Here is an 18,162-nt window from a genome sequence, read left to right as displayed (position 1 = left end):
CTCATATCACTCCCACCCCTAATGCTAAAACTAAACTGCTTTAGTAAATGGTCCAACTTTAAAATTAAATTCTAGCGATGTCGCAGCGTGTAAAGCGGCCTTTAGTCCATCTGTGAAACTTGAACACTTTACAGATTTATTAATGGTGTAATAGTCTTCAAAACTTACTAAATCAGTCATGGCGAACCTTTTACAGGCCGAGTGCCGAAACTGTAGCCCTAAACCCAATTTTTTTTCCGAAGTGCCAACCAATCCTATTATATAAAGAATTGATTTTAATCTTACCTTTGCCGTCTTCTCTTCAGCAGGGGCATCACGCTCATGCTTACCACACATTGGAGCTGAGCCCTTGCCCTTTCCAGACACAGCAGTTGGATTGATCTTTCTGGGAAAAAAATTGCAGCATATTAGACAGAGATTTTAGCCTGGAATGCAATCAGATGTCACCCTGTAATCCACATCTACATTTCAAAGTCTGAACATCTTGAAATCCCATAAAGACGTACAAGTGGCTCCCCTCCCCATCATTGTGTAGTTCTGTCCCCTTCCTCGGCCACTTCCTGGTAAACATGTCCCCCATCCTGATATATATTTCCTACATTCTGGTATATTTGTCCCCATCACGGCCCCATCCTGGTAAATGTCCTCCATCCTGGTAAATGTTACCCATTCTGGCATGTTCCCCATCCTGACATATTGCCCATCCTTGTAAATGTTCCCCCATCCTGGTTAATTTACCCCATCCAGGTAAATGTACCCCTTCCTGGTAAATGTACCCTATCGTGGCATGTTTTCTCCATCCTGGCATGCATGTTTCCTCCATCCTGGCATGTATGTTTCCTCCATCCTGGCATGCATGTTTCCTCCATCCTGGCATGCATGTTTCCCCATCATGGTATGTATGTTTCCTCCATCCTGGCATGCATGTTTCCTCCATCCTGGCATGCATGTTTCCTCCATCCTGGCATGCATGTTTCCTCCATCTTGCCATGCATGTTTCCTCCATCCTGGCATGCATGTTTCCTCCATCCTGGCATGCATGTTTCCTCCATCCTGGCATGCATGTTTCCTCCATCCTGGCATGCATGTTTCCTCCATCCTGCCATGCATGTTTCCTCCATCCTGGCATGCATGTTTCCTCCATTCTGGCATGCATGTTTCCTCCATCCTGCCATGCATGTTTCCTCCATCCTGGCATGCATGTTTCCTCCATCCTGCCATGCATGTTTCCTCCATCCTGGCATGCATGTTTCCTCCATCCTGGCATGCATGTTTCCTCCATCCTGGCATGCATGTTTTCCCCATCCTGCCATGCATGTCCCCCCCCCCCCCATGCTGGCATGTGTGTTCTCCCACCCCACGCTGCCATGTGCGTTCCCCCACCCCACGCTGCCATGTGCGTTCCCCCACCCCACGCTGCCATGTGCGTTCCCCCACCCCACGCTGCCATGTGCGTTCCCCCTCTCCCACCCCACGCTGCCATGTGCGTTCCCCCTCTCCCACCCCACGCTGCCATGTGCGTTCCCCCTCTCCCACCCCACGCTGCCATGTGCGTTCCCCCTCTCCCACCCCACGCTGCCATGTGCGTTCCCCCTCTCCCACCCCACGCTGCCATGTGCATTCCCACTCTCCCACCCCACGCTGCCATGTGCATTCCCCCACCCCATGCTGGCGCTGCCGCACACGAGTTATAAAAAAAAAAAAAAGCAACACACAACTTACCTTCCTGCACCCGCTGCACGCTGCTCAGTTCCCACGCGGCCAGCAGACGGCGCTGGCGCCGCTCTCTGACGCTCCTCCGTCTCCTAGGCAACACACCTGCAGCCTGGGAGAGGAGGAGTGTCAGAGCGGAGGAGAAATGTCTCCTCCGCTCCAACACAGATTTGATCTGCCGGCGCAACTGCACTAGCAGATCAAAACTGCAGGATCGGGCGACAGCACGCGTGCCAACAGAATGGGCTCAGCGTGCCCCTGGTGGCACGCGTGCCATAGGTTCGCCATCACTGTACTAAATTATTATATCTCCATGCTGTGTATTCTGTCAGTACACCGTCATAAGAGTCTAATAGGAGTTAATGCTTGTTATGTTCCACAATGTGGACAGCAGATGATGAAGCAATAATCAGCCTCATTCACACAGGAATATATAATGTCCACATTGTAAATGCACAAAATGTATTATGAGTAATCATGAGTGAGCACTATCATGCTCGGGGGCTCGGTACTCGTAACAAACTATTGGATGTAATGATGAGAGAGACACGAGTACCCGAGTATAATGGAAGTCAATAGGGAAATCAAGGATTTTTACGGAAGATTTCTTCAAATGCTTCAGTTCCCAATTGACTTTTATTATACTCAAGTACTTGAGTCGCATCCATCCAAGTGTCCAAATTCTTGTTACGAGTACCGAGCACAGTAGTCTGCCCCTGTTAGACCTCTGATGTCATGGTGGTGGGTCACGCCGTCCAAATGGTAAACTGGCAGTACCGAGCAGGTGCGACAGGCTTTGTGATGGGGATTCAAAATAGTATATAAAAAGGGAAGAGAAAAATAAATAAACAGTCCGTGATGCCAGTTGGCATGTTCGGCTTTGGTATGGCCAAGCACTGCTGAAGTGCCCCAGGAGTTAGGTGGTGATGCACAGTGCCAGAGGGTTGTCCCCTTAACCTCCCCCCCCCAACTAGGGCTGGTTCCTCAGGATGTTGAGGTAAGGATGGTGCAGCAGAGGATTATTGGAGAATAATCCAGTCAGAGACAGGACAGAGAGCTTTTACCTTATACTGTAGCTCTGCAGAGGAGTCCGGAACATTCCTTACAGCATTCAAACTGATGGTGGCCTAACCTGCCCGAATGAGAATTTGGTTTCTCTGCTGTGTGGTGGTCGTGTATTCCTTCTGCCGCTACTTCCCCACCTGGGAAAAGATGTCTCGAAATCCTAGGATTTTCAAGACACTAAAACCTCTGGATCCTTAATCCCTTCCAGTGAGCAGGCGACTTGAATCCTGATGGAAAACTCACTGTTTCTTCTAGAAGTTTCCAGACTTAACGACATCACTGAGCTCCTGGCATTTCACTGCTCCTTACAAAAAGGCTAATAGCAGTCTCTCAGATTGCCACTGACCTTAAAAGTCCAGGTGGCCTAAGGACTGATATCCTGGCAATTTGTAGCGGGTTCTCCAGAGGTTTCAACAGTTACATCAGGACAGGACCGTCAACATATTACACTCCTCTCACACGCTGACACCAACTTCAACTGCTACTCTCTGTATTACCTCACACCTAAGCTCCTCCCCTTTCTCCGTCTAGGATGCACATTCAAGCTTAATTAGCTCATGTAAACAGCCCCAGTAAGGGAGTGTGGGTTAATGTCTGCATGTAGTGAACAGCAGAGAAAACCGAATCTCATTAAAGCTAGTAATACATTATACATACTGAAATACACATGCAGCTATTATTTGTGATGTCTCAGGCAAAGGACGCCACAGTAGTGCCTGCTCATCACTAATTATTAGCTATAATAGTATCACAATTACATCAATTTTTAATGAGTATTTTGTTTGAAGTGGGAAGATACACAAGTAAAATCTTGCCATAAAATTGTACATAATTAGTGTAAAATTAATGTGTTTATTCTCTGGATTTAGTGGTTACTACTCACCTGGGTAGCCATATGTAGGACTCTCCTCCTTACACCGTTCATCACCCATCATATATGTCTCTGTAGTATCTGTAGTATTAATATGGGTCAGATCTTCACCCTGAAACAAATATTGTAAAAGTCACAGACAGATGGAGAAGTCACATCTATGATCAGCTCTAATCCTGCCATCTCCACCGCTCTCATTACACAATTATAAAACATATAATACTGGTGGATAAAACAAGACTGAGCACAAGACCTTCACAGCCATCTACACATCATAGAGAGATTTCATGGCACCTTCTCTCCATCTACCTGATGATCCTGAGGAACATTGGGATCTTCTTGTTTACAGTCCTGTGGAAGAAGAGGACGGGGACATCGCTCTGGTGTTGTCCTCTTACTGGATAGACCTGGAGAAAACACATACAGGGACTGAATTCATTCTTTACATACAGATAATTATAGGCCTTGTGTATTTAGTCCTGTCTATTACCTGGTGATGTGAGGGGTTGGGGAACCTCCATCATGACGTCCTTGTACAGATCTTTGTGTCCTTCTAAATACTCCCACTCCTCCATGGAGAAATAGATGGTGACATCCTGACACCTTATAGGAACCTGACATATACAATGATACTGTCACCCCCCGATCCCTTCATAGCGTTACTGTATAATGTCCCAGCATTCCCACCTCTCCAGTTAGCAGCTCAATCATCTTGTAGGTGAGTTCTAGGATCTTCTGGTCATTGATGTCCTCATGTATCGGGGGGTGAGGTGGAAGCCCCGTGATTTGGCTCAGGGGTCTTCCCCATCCCTCAGACACAGGGTCCTGACAGCGCTCACTAGAGGTCTTCTTCACTACTGTGTAATCCTGGATATGGAGAGATACATTAATAAATCTCACTCCAGACATTTCCAGAGTCCTCACCTCTCCAGTTCTGTCCATCTGTTATTCCCATCGATAAGAATGATGTAATGTGACGTCATCAGAATGTCTCACCTCTCCAGTAAGCCGGAAGAGAATCTCTAGGGTGAGCTGTAATATCCTCTCCACCATATTGTCTTTATCCATCCTTGACGGAACAATCAGGAAAACGGTCTTATATAGAAGATCTCCCCTGAGATATTGTAGGGATTTGAATGGGGAGAAGATGGAAAATTATAAATTACTGTAGATCAGAGTAAACATGTAGATCAGGGGTGCACAATATTTTTGGTCCAAGGGCCATATTGCCATACTGAATCAGTCCCAAGGGCCGAAAAAAATCTAAAAGGGGGTAATTACATGAATACATCACCAGAACCACCATCAGTACATCAGCAGAACAAAGTTTTAAGTATCTGAAGATGATTCGCAGAGCTTCTGATCAATTTCTGCTAAAGGAAATCAGAGTGAATACAAGCTAACTTAAAGGGAATCTGTCAACAGGTTTATAACGCCTAATTTGAGAGATGCCTAACGTATGGGCAGAACTCCTGATTTCAGCGATGTGTCACTTACTGGGCTGCTTAATATTCCCATAGCAGTTCTGCTTTTCATTATTCCCCTATACATTGTAACTGGTGTGCAACTCTTTATCCTATTATTTAGTTGTATATTTTTGAGCCTTGCACCTTGTTCACACCATTGGTGTTCCAGACGTACATTCTTTAATTAGTATGCATTTTCTGTTTGAGAACCCTGCACCACCCATAGCCATGTGTCTTATTTCACATTTATAGCTTGGACCTTTGCTTCCCATACAGAGCAAGTTTTTTAACTGCAGGTGAGGTTACACATAGGTTAGGGACCCCAAAAATAGAGATTACCTTGGCGTTTAGTTTTGGGGCTCCTTTTCATTGATCAATACAATGGCTAAACATCTCTCATTCCTATTATTCATAGCAGTTATGCACATACCATTTTCATGTTTTTCACTTTTTTCAGATAGTCCATTGTATTTTTCAGTCTAGTATTCCCATAGCAGTTCTGCTTTTCATTATTCCCTTATACATTGTGACTAGTGTGCAACTCTTTATCCTATTGTTTAGGATTAGGTCTGCAGTCCGTTAAGTTTCCAACCATTCTGTTACCTTTTTGGAATTCCGCATTTCTTGATCCTCCTCAGTCCCTGAATCATAACAGACCAAGTTCCACAATCTTTTAAAGGGCAGAGGCGGCTGTGACAGGTCGTCAGCAACCTGTGACTCCAGCAGCAATTCACAAGCCAGCAAGAATTAACTCCTGTTAGACCGATCAACAGTGAGCACAAAACCAGTCAACACCTGGCTCTGACAGAGTAACTCAACAGCACCAGGTATCATGTCAGACTCTGCAGTGTGATCAGTCTGAAGATGCCAAGACACCTGATGGCATTAGAGCGGAACACCACATGACAGAAGCTCAGTACTGATGAGACGTAGTCGGTATCACAAATAACAATTTACCTACAGGAACCTTTATAGATGAAATGTTCTCTGATTGAAGTTGTATCCATCCATTTTATCTACATGTAATACAGATGCCTTGATGAGATTTCATGTCCAGAGTTAGTCGCTACAGACGTCCCTCTTCTCCATGTTCAGCAGCACTTCCTGACACCGTGCACATAAAAATAAAAGTATCATCATACTGCCCCATAAATAAATATAGCTCCCATGCTGCACCTCTGAATAAATAATTGCCCCTCACTGTGCTTCCTGCACACAATGTCCCCCACACTGCCTCTCTCAATAATATCTATTGTGAATACATTTGAATTAGATTCCAGTTTGGGGCTCCCTCTTGTGGTCAGTGCTGGTAGTGCAGTTGAGTTGCTGAATGGGAACCAGACAGCTGAGGAGGATTGGCAATCAGGCCATTCGAATTGGGCCTATATAACTGAGTAGTTTCCTCCTGTTCCTTGCCGGTGCTCAATGTATCTCCTGTGTGCTATGGACATTCTGAAACCAGCCCTTTTCAGATAAGTTGGTCTTTGTACCTCTGCTTATGGTTTTTGCTTTCTTGTTATTTTGCCTGTGTGGAGTCTTTAGTGGATTTGGATCATTGCCTGCTCTGAGTATCTGTGTACCTTGCTCCATGTTCTGTTATGTATTGTGTTTTGTCATGCTTGGTACAAAATTCAGTCCCTCCTCTATATCAGTGTTTTTCTTGGATCCCAGTAACACCAGAGTACTGATATAGTGGGGGAGAACCTGTGTAGGCTCAGAATTTTCCATATCAGCTGTGCTGGTATTTACTAGGGTTTTTACGGCTACAGTCAGTGCTCTTTCCTATCCTTTCCTATGCAGATAGCTTGGGCCTCATCTTTGCTGAATCTGTTCTCTAGCTAAGTATTGTATTTTCTTATATCACTGTAGTCTTTACATGTGAGGGGCTATCTGTATCTTTGTGGACTGCTCCAAGGCAAATTAGCTTTTCTAATATTTCTCTCTATGAGAATATTGAGTTCTCCGGCTGTGTTGAGGCGACCAGGTCATCATAGGCACGTCCCACGGCTATTTCTAGTTGTGTGTCAGTATTAGGTCTGCAGTCCGTTAAGGTTCTAGCCACTCTGGTTATTTTTTGGGTTTCCGAGTTTTTGTCCTTTTCTGATCCTCCTCGGTCACTGAATCATACCAAATATATCCCTCTCTTTCCATAATGTCACCATACACACCTGTTCTCCATAATATTCCCCCTACATTGCACCTCTCCATACTGTCCCACAGCCAAACAATGCCTCTCCATAATATCCTCATCACTCCACACAGCCCCTCTCCATAATATTCCCCCACAGCCCCTCTACATAATATCCCACTCTCCCCGCACAGCCCCTCTCGATAATGTCCACCCCCACACTGATCCTGTTCATACTATCAAACCCTCAAACTGCCTCTCTCCATAATATTCCCCTCACACTGCCTCTCACTATACTGCGCCCTCTGTACAATCCCACTCCCCTATTTTGTGGATTGTCAGTAAAAGTGACGACAGAATTTTTGACCTATTTTATCCCCCAAAAATATGAGAATTCGATCAGTTCCATTATATGTATTTGAAAATGGCGACAAAATACAACTCGTCCAATAATATCCAAAACCTGATACAGAGATATGGGAGGGAAGAGGAAAGGTCACAGAGCGAGAAATAAGGGAGGCAGAAAGCAAATAGCCTCAGAGCTGAAGGGGTTAATACCCCCAGTAATGGGGAATCTCCACATACCTCCTCCTGCAGAGCCGCACACTAGATATATGGCTGCTCTGTGCTTCCAGGACCTGTGATGATGTCACATGGAAGGGAGGAGTCAGGGGTCACATGATCAGCTCCTCAGTGTATGCAGGACTCTGCTGTGCTGGGTGTCATGGTGCTGGATGAGGGGAAGGTTATGTGTGGGGTCAGGAGGGGTTTACAGTGTGGATGGAGCAGAGCCGTGTGTGTACGAGGTGTACGGAGCGGAGCCGCGTGTGTACGAGGTGTACGGAGCGGAGCCGAGTGTGTACGAGGTGTACGGAGCGGAGCCGTGTGCGTACGAGGTGTACGGAGCGGAGCCGTGTGTGTACGAGGTGTACGGAGCAGAGCCGTGTGTGTACTAGGTGTACGGAGCGGAGCCGTGTGTGTACGAGGTGTACGGAGCAGAGCCGTGTGTGTACGAGGTGTACGGAGCAGAGCCGTGTGTGTACTAGGTGTACGGAGCAGAGCCGTGTGTGTACGAGGTGTACGGAGCAGAGCCGTGTGTGTACGAGGTGTACGGAGCAGAGCCGTGTGTGTACGAGGTGTGCGGAGCAGAGCCGTGTGTGTAAGACGTGTACGGAGCAGAGCCGTGTGTGTACGAGGTGTGCGGAGCAGAGCCGTGTGTGTAAGACGTGTACGAAGCAGAGCCGTGTGTATACGAGGTGTAGAGAGTGGAGCCGTGTGTGTACTAGGTGTACGGAGCGGAGCCGTGTGTGTACGAGGTGTGCGGAGCGGAGCCGTGTGTGTAAGACGTGTACGGAGCAGAGCCGTGTGTGTACGAGGTGTACGGAGCGGAGCCGTGTGTGTAAGACGTGTACGAAGCAGAGCCGTGTGTATACGAGGTGTAGAGAGTGGAGCCGCTGGTGTATGATATGTACGGAGTGGAGCCATGTGTGTATAAGATGTATGGAGTAAAGCCATACGTATACAATGTCTACAGAGCGGAGCCGTGTGTGTAGGAGGTGTACGGAGCGGAGCTGCATGTGTACGACGTGTATGGAGTAAAGCCACGTATGGATACCTCCCATCTGTCCCGGATTCAGTGATTTGAGGGCTCTCTCCCGCTGTTCATGGCTCTTGTCTCAGCTCCTCCCCTCAGTGCAGTGAATAAATTACCACAAGAAGAGCAGCGCATAAATTAAGGTCTCATCTGCTCTGGTTTTGACTTTGAACTCATGAGTTTTTTCTCCATAGGCAGCAGCTCTACCATTGAGCCACTGCCTGAACTGAGAGGTATAGGAGGATCTGGTAATCTTGACGTGTATCTATTTTTCTAATTAAAAGGGAACCAAACATCAGGATTTTCGTGTATAAGGTGCAGCCAGTGCAGCACTGGCACTATCAGGCACAGTGTGTACATACCATCAGGGTGCAGCTCGGGTGTTTAGTCAGTGAAATCCAACTTTATAAAGTTTGAAAATTCATGCACTTTGTGATTGATTGACGTGTGCACCTCTCTCCTAATGTCCGGGCGTGTTATGGATGTTTATCCCCGCCCCCCCGCCCCCTGTTCCTCCCTCTCACTGGCCATATGTAAATTTCTCTCTTCAGAAACATGGCGCCTGTGCATAGCGCTTATCTCCGGCGCCATGTTTCTGAAGCCCGCTGTACTTAGTATTTTGCAGGAGAAGGCGGTGCATGCGCCCTCGGTTCTTCAGATCCCGTTGTGACTGCGGGAGCGCGCGTGGTCACAACAGGACTGCAGAAAAGCTGATGAGAGGACGCGATTAGCTGCAGGTAGAAAAAAGACATCTGAGAAATTGCTCCAATATTAGGAATGGCTAAATCTATAGTTTTGGTACATCCTGAGAAAGAAAGCACTGGTGACCTCAACAATGCAAAAAGACCTGGACACCCACAGAAGACAATAGTGGTGGATGATCACAGTACAATTACCATGGTGAAGAGAAACTGACACGCCTACGGTGTCAGGTGGTTACTCGTCACCGGGCCGTGGTTTCTTCTCCTGGGATGCCGCGGTGACCTCGCCCGGTTCTGTGACCCCGTCAGTGTGAATAAAGCAGGGAATAGGGATGATGGGAAAAGTTGTTTGTGACTCCACCTGTGGTGTGCGGCCAATATTAGCTGCCACTGCGGGAGTCTCTTCTGGGGTGGATGGTAACGCAGCTCGGATGTTGCAGCTCTCCACAGGTAGAGCTAGGCCCTAGGGAGGATCGTGGGAGTAGTAGTCCCTTAGACGCTGATAGCATTGGGGACGCGATGGTAAGGGCGCAGGTAGTAATGGGACGACACAGACGGTGCAGTTAAACTTCTTTTACTCACGGGGAAGACACCGCCGTTGGAGTGTCAGGCTGCGCTGTGATGGGATTTAGTTGATTCCGGATACTTTGGAGGTAGAGGGGTTTCCTTCTGTGCGTCCTCTTTTGACGGTTTTCCATCACTCTAGCTCTTGGGCCATGGAGCGGGTTACGGGTGCTTCCACATTCCCCGCTAACCCTGGGATCCCTCTGACTTCCTAAGAACCCAGGTTGCCTCCAGCTTCGAACCACGGGCCACTGACTGTTTATGTCTTTGCTTCCTAGTCTTTTCCTAAGTCCGACCTGATTCGGACCCTGCTCAGTGTCAGCTCCAACCCGGAGTGCACTGCTGGCTGACTGAATGTCGTGTGTGATGGCTGCTAACTTCCTCTGTGGGTGCCCGCCTGCCGGGCTCCTGAACTAAAGGGGCATGAGGTCCCAAACCTCGTGATGGCCACCCCAGCACCTACCCTAGCCCAGTCCCAGTGACAGAACTCCCGTGTTGTGTGTTGATTGAGTGTATTTGTGATGGTTACCGGTGACTACCTCCTTCGGATGCGTGATAAATACTGCACCTCGGGTGAGGTGCAGTACCCTGTGGCGTCTGAAGCCACAGGGGCACCACAAAACCCCTTAGCATCCAACTAAGTGACCAACAGTCTCCAGGATGTAGATATATCAATATCTAACTCTACGATAGAGGACTGCATATAAAAAAAACCAGAGGGTTCTTTGCTCTGCACGGTGCAAGCCACTTATAAGTATCAAAAATAAGGCTAGATTGGATTTTACAAAAAAAAAAAAAAATCTTAAAAAGCCATCACAGTTCTGGAATAACATTCTATGGACAGATGAAATCAAGATCAACCACTACCAGAATGATGGAAAGAAAAAAGTATGGCGAAGGCATGGTACAGCTCATGATCCAAAGCATATAATATCTGTAACACACGGTGTAGGCAGTGTGATGTCCGGGCATGCATGGCTGCCAGTGGCACTGGGTCCCTAGTGTTTATTGGTGATGTGACACAGACATAAGCAGCTGGATGAATTCGGGAGTTTTCAGAGACATACTGTGTGCTCAAATTCAGACCAACTGATTGGTCGGCGTTTCAGAATACAGATGGATAATGACCCAAAACATAAAGATAAAGCAACCAAAGAGTTTATTAAAGCAAAGAAGTGGAATATTATTGAATTGCGAAGTCAGTCACCTGATCTCAACCCAATAGAGCCGCATTTCACTTGTTAAAGACTAAACTTCAGACAGAAAAACTAACAAACAAACAGCAACTGAAAACTGCTGCAGTAAAGGCCGGCAGAGCATTAAAAAAGGAGGAAAAACAGCGTCTGGGGATGTCCATGAGTTCAAGATTTCAGACAGTCATTGCCAACAAAGGGTTTTAACCAAGCATTAGAAATTATCATTTTATTTCCAAATATTGAATTTGTCTAATTACTTTTGAGACCCTGAAATGAAGAGATTGAGTTTAAAAAATGCTTTAGTTCCTCACATTTTTATGCAATCATTTTGTTCAACCCCCTGAATTAAAGCTGAAAGTCTGAACTTCAACTGCAGAAAGGATAACTCCAGCACACTACCAATTTCCCATAGGGTATAAAGGAACACAGTAGAATGAATATCAAAATCCTTTTCTTTTATTTTGTTGGTGAGGATCTAGTTACCTCTGAATGGATATGTCAGGACCATGGACAAAAGGTCAATGGGATTTAGGAATGCAGTGGATGCTCAATGAGGTTAGTCCAGGTAGTTGCCCAGTCTGGAGCTTTAATCTGCAAGAGGTCCGTGGTATATAGTGGCCGAGGTCCGGATGGTTTTTGGCTGCCATGAGCCTATGGAGGTACACCGCACCTAGATCCTCTTTGATGTCTCATGATCCCCATACCTCTTTGACATCAGACCGCGCCATACACGGCTACTCAGAGCCACCTACCATATATATTACATCTCTATATGAGCCATCCTGATATACCACTCCTATCCAATTTGTGTCTCCACATATGGTTTGGCGTACATGCATGTACCCTCATACCCAACCAACTCTATATCCTGTTGGAATCTAGAACCACCCACCATACATACTACATCCCTATATGAGCCATCCTGATATACCATTCCTATCTACTCTGCGATTCCACATATGGTTGAGCGTGCATGTCTATACCCTACATACCTATCTACTCCATGTCCTGTTGGAATCCAGTCTGTCCGACCTGAAGAAGGCCGATAGGCCGAAACGTCATCTGGCGGACTTTTGTACAGCACTTTTTTCACGTTTTGCACCAACAAAATAAAATAAAAGAAAAGGATTTTGATATTCATTCTACTGTGTTCCTTTATACCCTATGGGAAATTGGTAGTGTGCCGGAGTTATCCTTTCTACTGTTAATTTTTTCTCCTGAGCACCTACAAGGGGTGATGCGAAGTCGCTCTCTATCTGCTCTGAACTTCAACTGCATCTGAATTGTTTTGTTCAAAATCCATTGTGGTAAAGTACAGAACAAAAATGTGAGAAATTTTGTCACTGATCAAAGATATATGGACCTAAGTGTAGGTGACCCTGTTAAACACTGTACTCACCCTAATCTTTTTCCTACCCACTGTGGAGGTCCACACCAATGTGGCGCCCCCGCTCCATGACGGTGCGCCCTAGCAGGTCTTCACCATCTCTACCTTGGAGTAAAGCTAGAGTAAACCAGAAATTGACAAAATCGTGAAAACTAATGATATATTTATATATAGAGAGACATCTCATGTACCAAAGCAATAAGAGCTAAAAGTTGTGGTTGAATCATAAACCCTTTTAGTGCTTCTATGACGTGTACGTCCTCATACATATTATACTCATAAGTAATTTCACTCAACTGTAACGTTGCGCCCTGCAACGTGGGGGTTTCACTCGCTTGCAGCGGTGTGAGGTAGCTTCAGCAACACACGTACACAGTCTCTTCATAGAAATTCTGGCAGTTTATTTAAAAACACTCAGCATAAACTGCCCTTAAACAAACAATAAGTCCATAATGGAAGTTTAGCAACTTCCCCACTCTCTGGCTCCTGCCAGCATACCGCTCTAGCCAAGGTTCCTTCCAGCACCCAGGGCCCTCTGCAGACCCCTGTCTGTCTCTCCTCCAGGAGAGATTCGGCCCTACAGCCCTGGCCTGGCTTGGCCGCACTCACCTCAGACTCAATATCAGAGCCTTGTGATCAGCCTCCATGCAGGCTGAAACACCCAGAGCTCCCGGCTCTGCTCTCACTTGTTTCCAGCACACACACTGGAAATCTAGAGCCAGTCTCTCTCTAGACTGCCCTAGACACACTTTATGCAGAACTCTCGGCTCTGCTCTCACTCTCACCCAGCATACACGCTGGAAGTCTAGAGCTAGTCTCTAACTAGACTGCCCTAGACACACTCCATCCAGGTTCAGAGACAGGATTGCTTTAACCCCTGGAGCCACACCCACAGGTGGTAAGGAGTGTGTAATCAGCATCACACACCCTTCCATGGCTCTGCATGTAATGCAATCCTGTGGAACCACAGGTCCCAGCCAGCTTCACATTGCAGAGCACCCACGCTTCTGCAAAACATATTGGCCCTTTGTAATACAGCCGGTTGATACCTCACATACCCTCCCTCTCTGTTCAAACCCGTAGGGGAGAACACTTGCCAATGACCTGGGGCCGCGAGACAGGGCATCCCCGCTGCCATGCCCCACCAGTCGAGAGGGCCGTCCAAGAGCAGTAGTCCCTGAGACATCGCCCGACACTGTCACCAAACTCTGTCTCGTCAACCTAGGGTTAAATGACGTCCCATTTCCAGACCGTTCTCTCCCTGACCCCCTCCCAGGGTCACCGTAGTAGAGAGACATGTCCTCAGTCAAACCTACAGTCTTGTCCGAACCTAGGCTTTCTCGAGTACCCCCAAGGCTACTGTCGGGAACTCTAAGCTCATAGCGGCCACTATCTACAGTACATCGTAGGTTACCACTCTGTCGGCGATTCCTTTTATCGCGCGTCTGAACTACTGGACCGACACGCCATCTTCCACTTCTTTCCCCTGAACAACGGGTGGAAGACGGCTGCTGTCCCACACACAGTTGGCGAAGCTGCTCCTTAATTTTCAGGTTTTCTTGCCCCAACCGCTCCATGTCACGTACATGGTGTACCCGATATTCAATAAGGCTTCGAATGTTTCCAAGACTCTCTACAGTCCCGACACAGACGAACGGAACCATACCAGCTTCCCTGGGTATCTTGCTCTCATTAGCAGCAGGGATTCTTAATCTCACCAATCCCGATTTATTCACCATGTCTTGCATTACTCGTCCGGTTTTTCCAATGACTCTCCCCACCAGAGCCCGGGGTACTTGGACAATATCTTCCGCCAGACTCTGCGCTTTCCTTTTATACTCTAGCTGTCTAGTGGCTTCTTCCTTTTGCAGTTGGACCTGCCACTTCATACGAACACATCTGAAGTGCATGTCCTTTAGAATAGCCACCCGCTGCCCAGTAATTTTACTGGTAGACAATATCACTAACTGTTCAGCCCCTGGGGTACAGTAGACCTCACACGCTTCCACAGCTCTCTTAAATTCGTCCTGCATGCACCCGGTGGCACACGCTTCTCTTAAGTCCTCAGGTATATCCACCATGCACTTGACTACAGAAGTCTCATTCATCCCTGCCACATGCTTGTCAAGTTTAGCTTCCAGAGTCAGCTCTCTTTGGGCCTCCCCTGCTTCAACAAGTTTGGTCAGGATTGACACTCGCTGCTCCATCTGCTCCAAGGCTCCCTGGGACTTGGACTGGTACTCTGCCAAGCGACTTCGGAGCTCAGCCACTTCTTTCTCCAGCTCCCTTACTCGACTCTCAGTAGCCTGCCTAAGAAGTATCTCTTGTTGCAGATGGTCTTTGCTCATCCTCTTGAATGAGTCTTCACTTGCGGACCTCTCTGGTCTACGACACACTATTTCTAAGGCTTCTTCCAACTCCGCTTCAGAACATTTGGGTTTCTTACTCTTCTTACCCATGACCGTCTCTATATCCTCCATCATGGTTTTAGCAAGCAGGTCAGGCAGGCTCCCAGTCCTGGATGAGACCTTTGCTCCAGACTTCACCTCCTCAGAGGCTCTCTTCACTTCAGCGCCAGCTGTTTCTTGGGTCTTCACTGCATTATCTTCACCTTCCTCTGGGGTCTCTGCAGTGTCACCCTCAGCCTGGGTGTCACACCCTTCAACATGGCACTCTGTTCCTTTTAGAGTTTTGGGGCTAAATTCGCTGTCATCCACCCCAGCACTTGGTAGTTCACCAGTCTGCTCACCACGACTGTTGGGGATTATTCCTTCCCCCACACTCTCTAGGATTCCATTTCCTATACCACTCTCGCCTGACAGACTATCAACTTCACACTTTGAAATCATAGGGACCCACCACCATTACGTCCTTGGTTGGCTCCTTCTCTGCACTTGCAGCGCTCTGATTTCTGTCGTCACAATGTGTCAGTTCAATCTCTGATTCCTCAGTCTTTTGTAGGATATCACCGTCTGACTCCACCGTAGCAGGTGTTATTAGCACCATGTCTTCATTAACCAGGCATGTGACTTTCTCTGCACCCTCAGACGGCCTACACTGTGCCCCCTCTCGGCGCTTATTACGTCTTCGGCGTCGGGAGGAAGTTTTCCCCTTCTTGCCCATCTGTACCACACTGTACTCGTTTGTCACCTTACTAGAGTCAGTGTCTTTACTGGAGTCATCATCACTCCCCCTGGTATCCTGGACTAACACGTCCCCACTTAACCAGATGTCGGCCCCCTTTTCTGGAACTACTATAACTGTAGTGGTCACACTGTCACTTCCTTTTGGAGACGTCATGGTCACCCCTAACTCTTGACAGTCCTTATGTGGAGGTACCATCTCCTCATTGCACCCTAATATCCCACAGGGAATCTGTATAACCTCATACGGAAAAGAGGCTTTCTTAGGCGAGGGCCGACTCATTCCTGTGCAATCGGTCCCGGCCTCTGTCTTCCATAAATCCTGAAAGAGCTCAAAGTCCCGTCCTATGATAACCGGATATAACAGATCTGGTGCTACACCCACATCAGGGCGTCCCAAACGTTTGGCCGTTTGAATCATCACCCTGGCCAGAGGATATACTTTAGTGGTCCCATGCACACAACTTCCTTCTATCGTCCTACCCACCATCACATGGAGATCAGGCATGGGTCTAACTAAGGTCAACCGGCTCCCCGGGTCTAACAGACCAGACACACGTAGCCCATTCAAGTCCACAGAGCACTTCTGTGGCCTCATACTGGATGGATAGCCTATAACGCAGGTAGGACATATGTAAGGCGAACCCCATTGCCCCTTGCCATAGTCCACCTGTTTGGCTTGTAAATGCTCCACCCCCTTGTGGGTCATCATCGCTTTCTGAGGCTCCGCCCCCTGTTGGGTAACTACCCCGTTCCGGGCCTCTGCCCCCTTTTGGGCAACCACCCCATTCCGGGCCTCCACCCCCTTTTGGGCAATCACCCCTTTTTGGGACTCCGCCCCCTTTTGGGCAACCACCTTTTTGGGACTCCGCCCCCTTATGGGACTCCACTCCCTTATGGGCAACTATTCCCTTCTGGGACTCCGCCCCCTTTTGCGGTTTCCATGCAATGTCCTTAGCCCCCAATTCACACCGTTTGCCCTTGTCTCCCTGGGCACCCAGTGTCCATACTGGCCCCCGAAGGGTACGCTCAAACTGGTCCATGGCTGCGACATCGCTACACACTGACAGCTTCCGCTGTCCCTGGACCAGGAACTGGTACAGCTCCTCCACAACGTCCGCAGGGACCATTCCCTCTTTTTGGCTTTTAGCCCCCACTGCTGTCACTGGACCTCCAGGCACATGCTGTTGGTGCTGCTGGCTCTGCAGCAGCTGGTTCAGGAGCTCCTCCATGCTGCAACGAAAAGAGGAACAGGAGGGGCGCTCCAATGGGTAATACCCGGTGGTCAAAGACAGGGGGGGGGTTAGAGAACCACTAACCTTTCCGGGTTGTACCGCCCGTACAACCAGGATCTCCAGCCTGTGGTGTATCCCTGCTCACCAAGCAGGGCCTTGCAATTCTGGCTGGCCTGGAACCTCCAGTCGCTGGACTCTCGCCACTGCAGCACGGGTCCCCAACGACCTGCTGATTCACCACCAGGTGCTTGAGAGCGCTGTCCCTGTTCGTGGACCCGCCGATCCACCGCCAGCTGCTTGAGTGCGCAGACAATTTTCGTGGACCCGCCGATCCACCGCAAACCGCTTCAAAAAATTTTCGTGGACCCGCCGATCCACCGCAAGCAGTCCGTATCCACAGGAATATGTCCTAGGCCGTTGCCCCTAGCATCCAGGCTGCGTTGCCCCTAGCAACCAGACCGCATGCCCGCATTCGAGACACCATATGTAACGTTGCGCCCTGCAACGTGGGGGTTTCACTCGCTTGCAGCGGTGTGAGGTAGCTTCAGCAACACACGTACACAGTCTCTTCATAGAAATTCTGGCAGTTTATTTAAAAACACTCAGCATAAACTGCCCTCAAACATAAACAATAAGTCCATAATGGAAGTTTAGCAACTTCCCCACTCTCTGGCTCCTGCCAGCATACCGCTCTAGCCAAGGTTCCTTCCAGCACCCAGGGCCCTCTGCAGACCCCTGTCTGTCTCTCCTCCAGGAGAGATTCGTCCCTACAGCCCTGGCCTGGCTTGGCCGCACTCACCTCAGACTCAATATCAGAGCCTTGTGATCAGCCTCCATGCAGGCTGAAACACCCAGAGCTCCCGGCTCTGCTCTCACTTGTTTCCAGCACACACACTGGACATCTAGAGCCAGTCTCTCTCTAGACTGCCCTAGACACACTTTATGCAGAACTCTCGGCTCTGCTCTCACTCTCTCCCAGCATACACGCTGGAAGTCTAGAGCTAGTCTCTAACTAGACTGCTCTAGACACACTCCATCCAGGTTCAGAGACAGGATTGCTTTAACCCCTGGAGCCACACCCACAGGTGGTAAGGAGTGT

At 48.2% G+C, this 18,162-nt stretch overlaps 1 protein-coding gene across 1 annotated transcript in view; it reads right to left on the bottom strand.

The window, feature by feature from the left end:
- Positions 1-18,162, bottom strand: part of LOC142312935 (uncharacterized) — a 60,666-nt gene that overhangs the window by 15,420 nt on the left and 27,084 nt on the right. The window contains exons 10-14 of the mRNA XM_075351923.1: positions 4,646-4,772; positions 4,337-4,516; positions 4,140-4,263; positions 3,959-4,056; positions 3,662-3,761 (exon numbers count right to left, since the gene is read on the bottom strand). Of these exons, the coding sequence (XP_075208038.1) occupies positions 3,662-3,761; positions 3,959-4,056; positions 4,140-4,263; positions 4,337-4,516; positions 4,646-4,772 (629 nt within the window). The remainder of the gene's footprint in view (positions 1-3,661; positions 3,762-3,958; positions 4,057-4,139; positions 4,264-4,336; positions 4,517-4,645; positions 4,773-18,162) is intronic.

Source organism: Anomaloglossus baeobatrachus, chromosome 5 (assembly GCF_048569485.1).
Source record: "Anomaloglossus baeobatrachus isolate aAnoBae1 chromosome 5, aAnoBae1.hap1, whole genome shotgun sequence".
Taxonomy (NCBI): domain Eukaryota; kingdom Metazoa; phylum Chordata; class Amphibia; order Anura; family Aromobatidae; genus Anomaloglossus; species Anomaloglossus baeobatrachus.
Note: the sequence above shows the minus strand (reverse complement) of the source record. Positions and strands in the feature narration are given on the sequence as shown.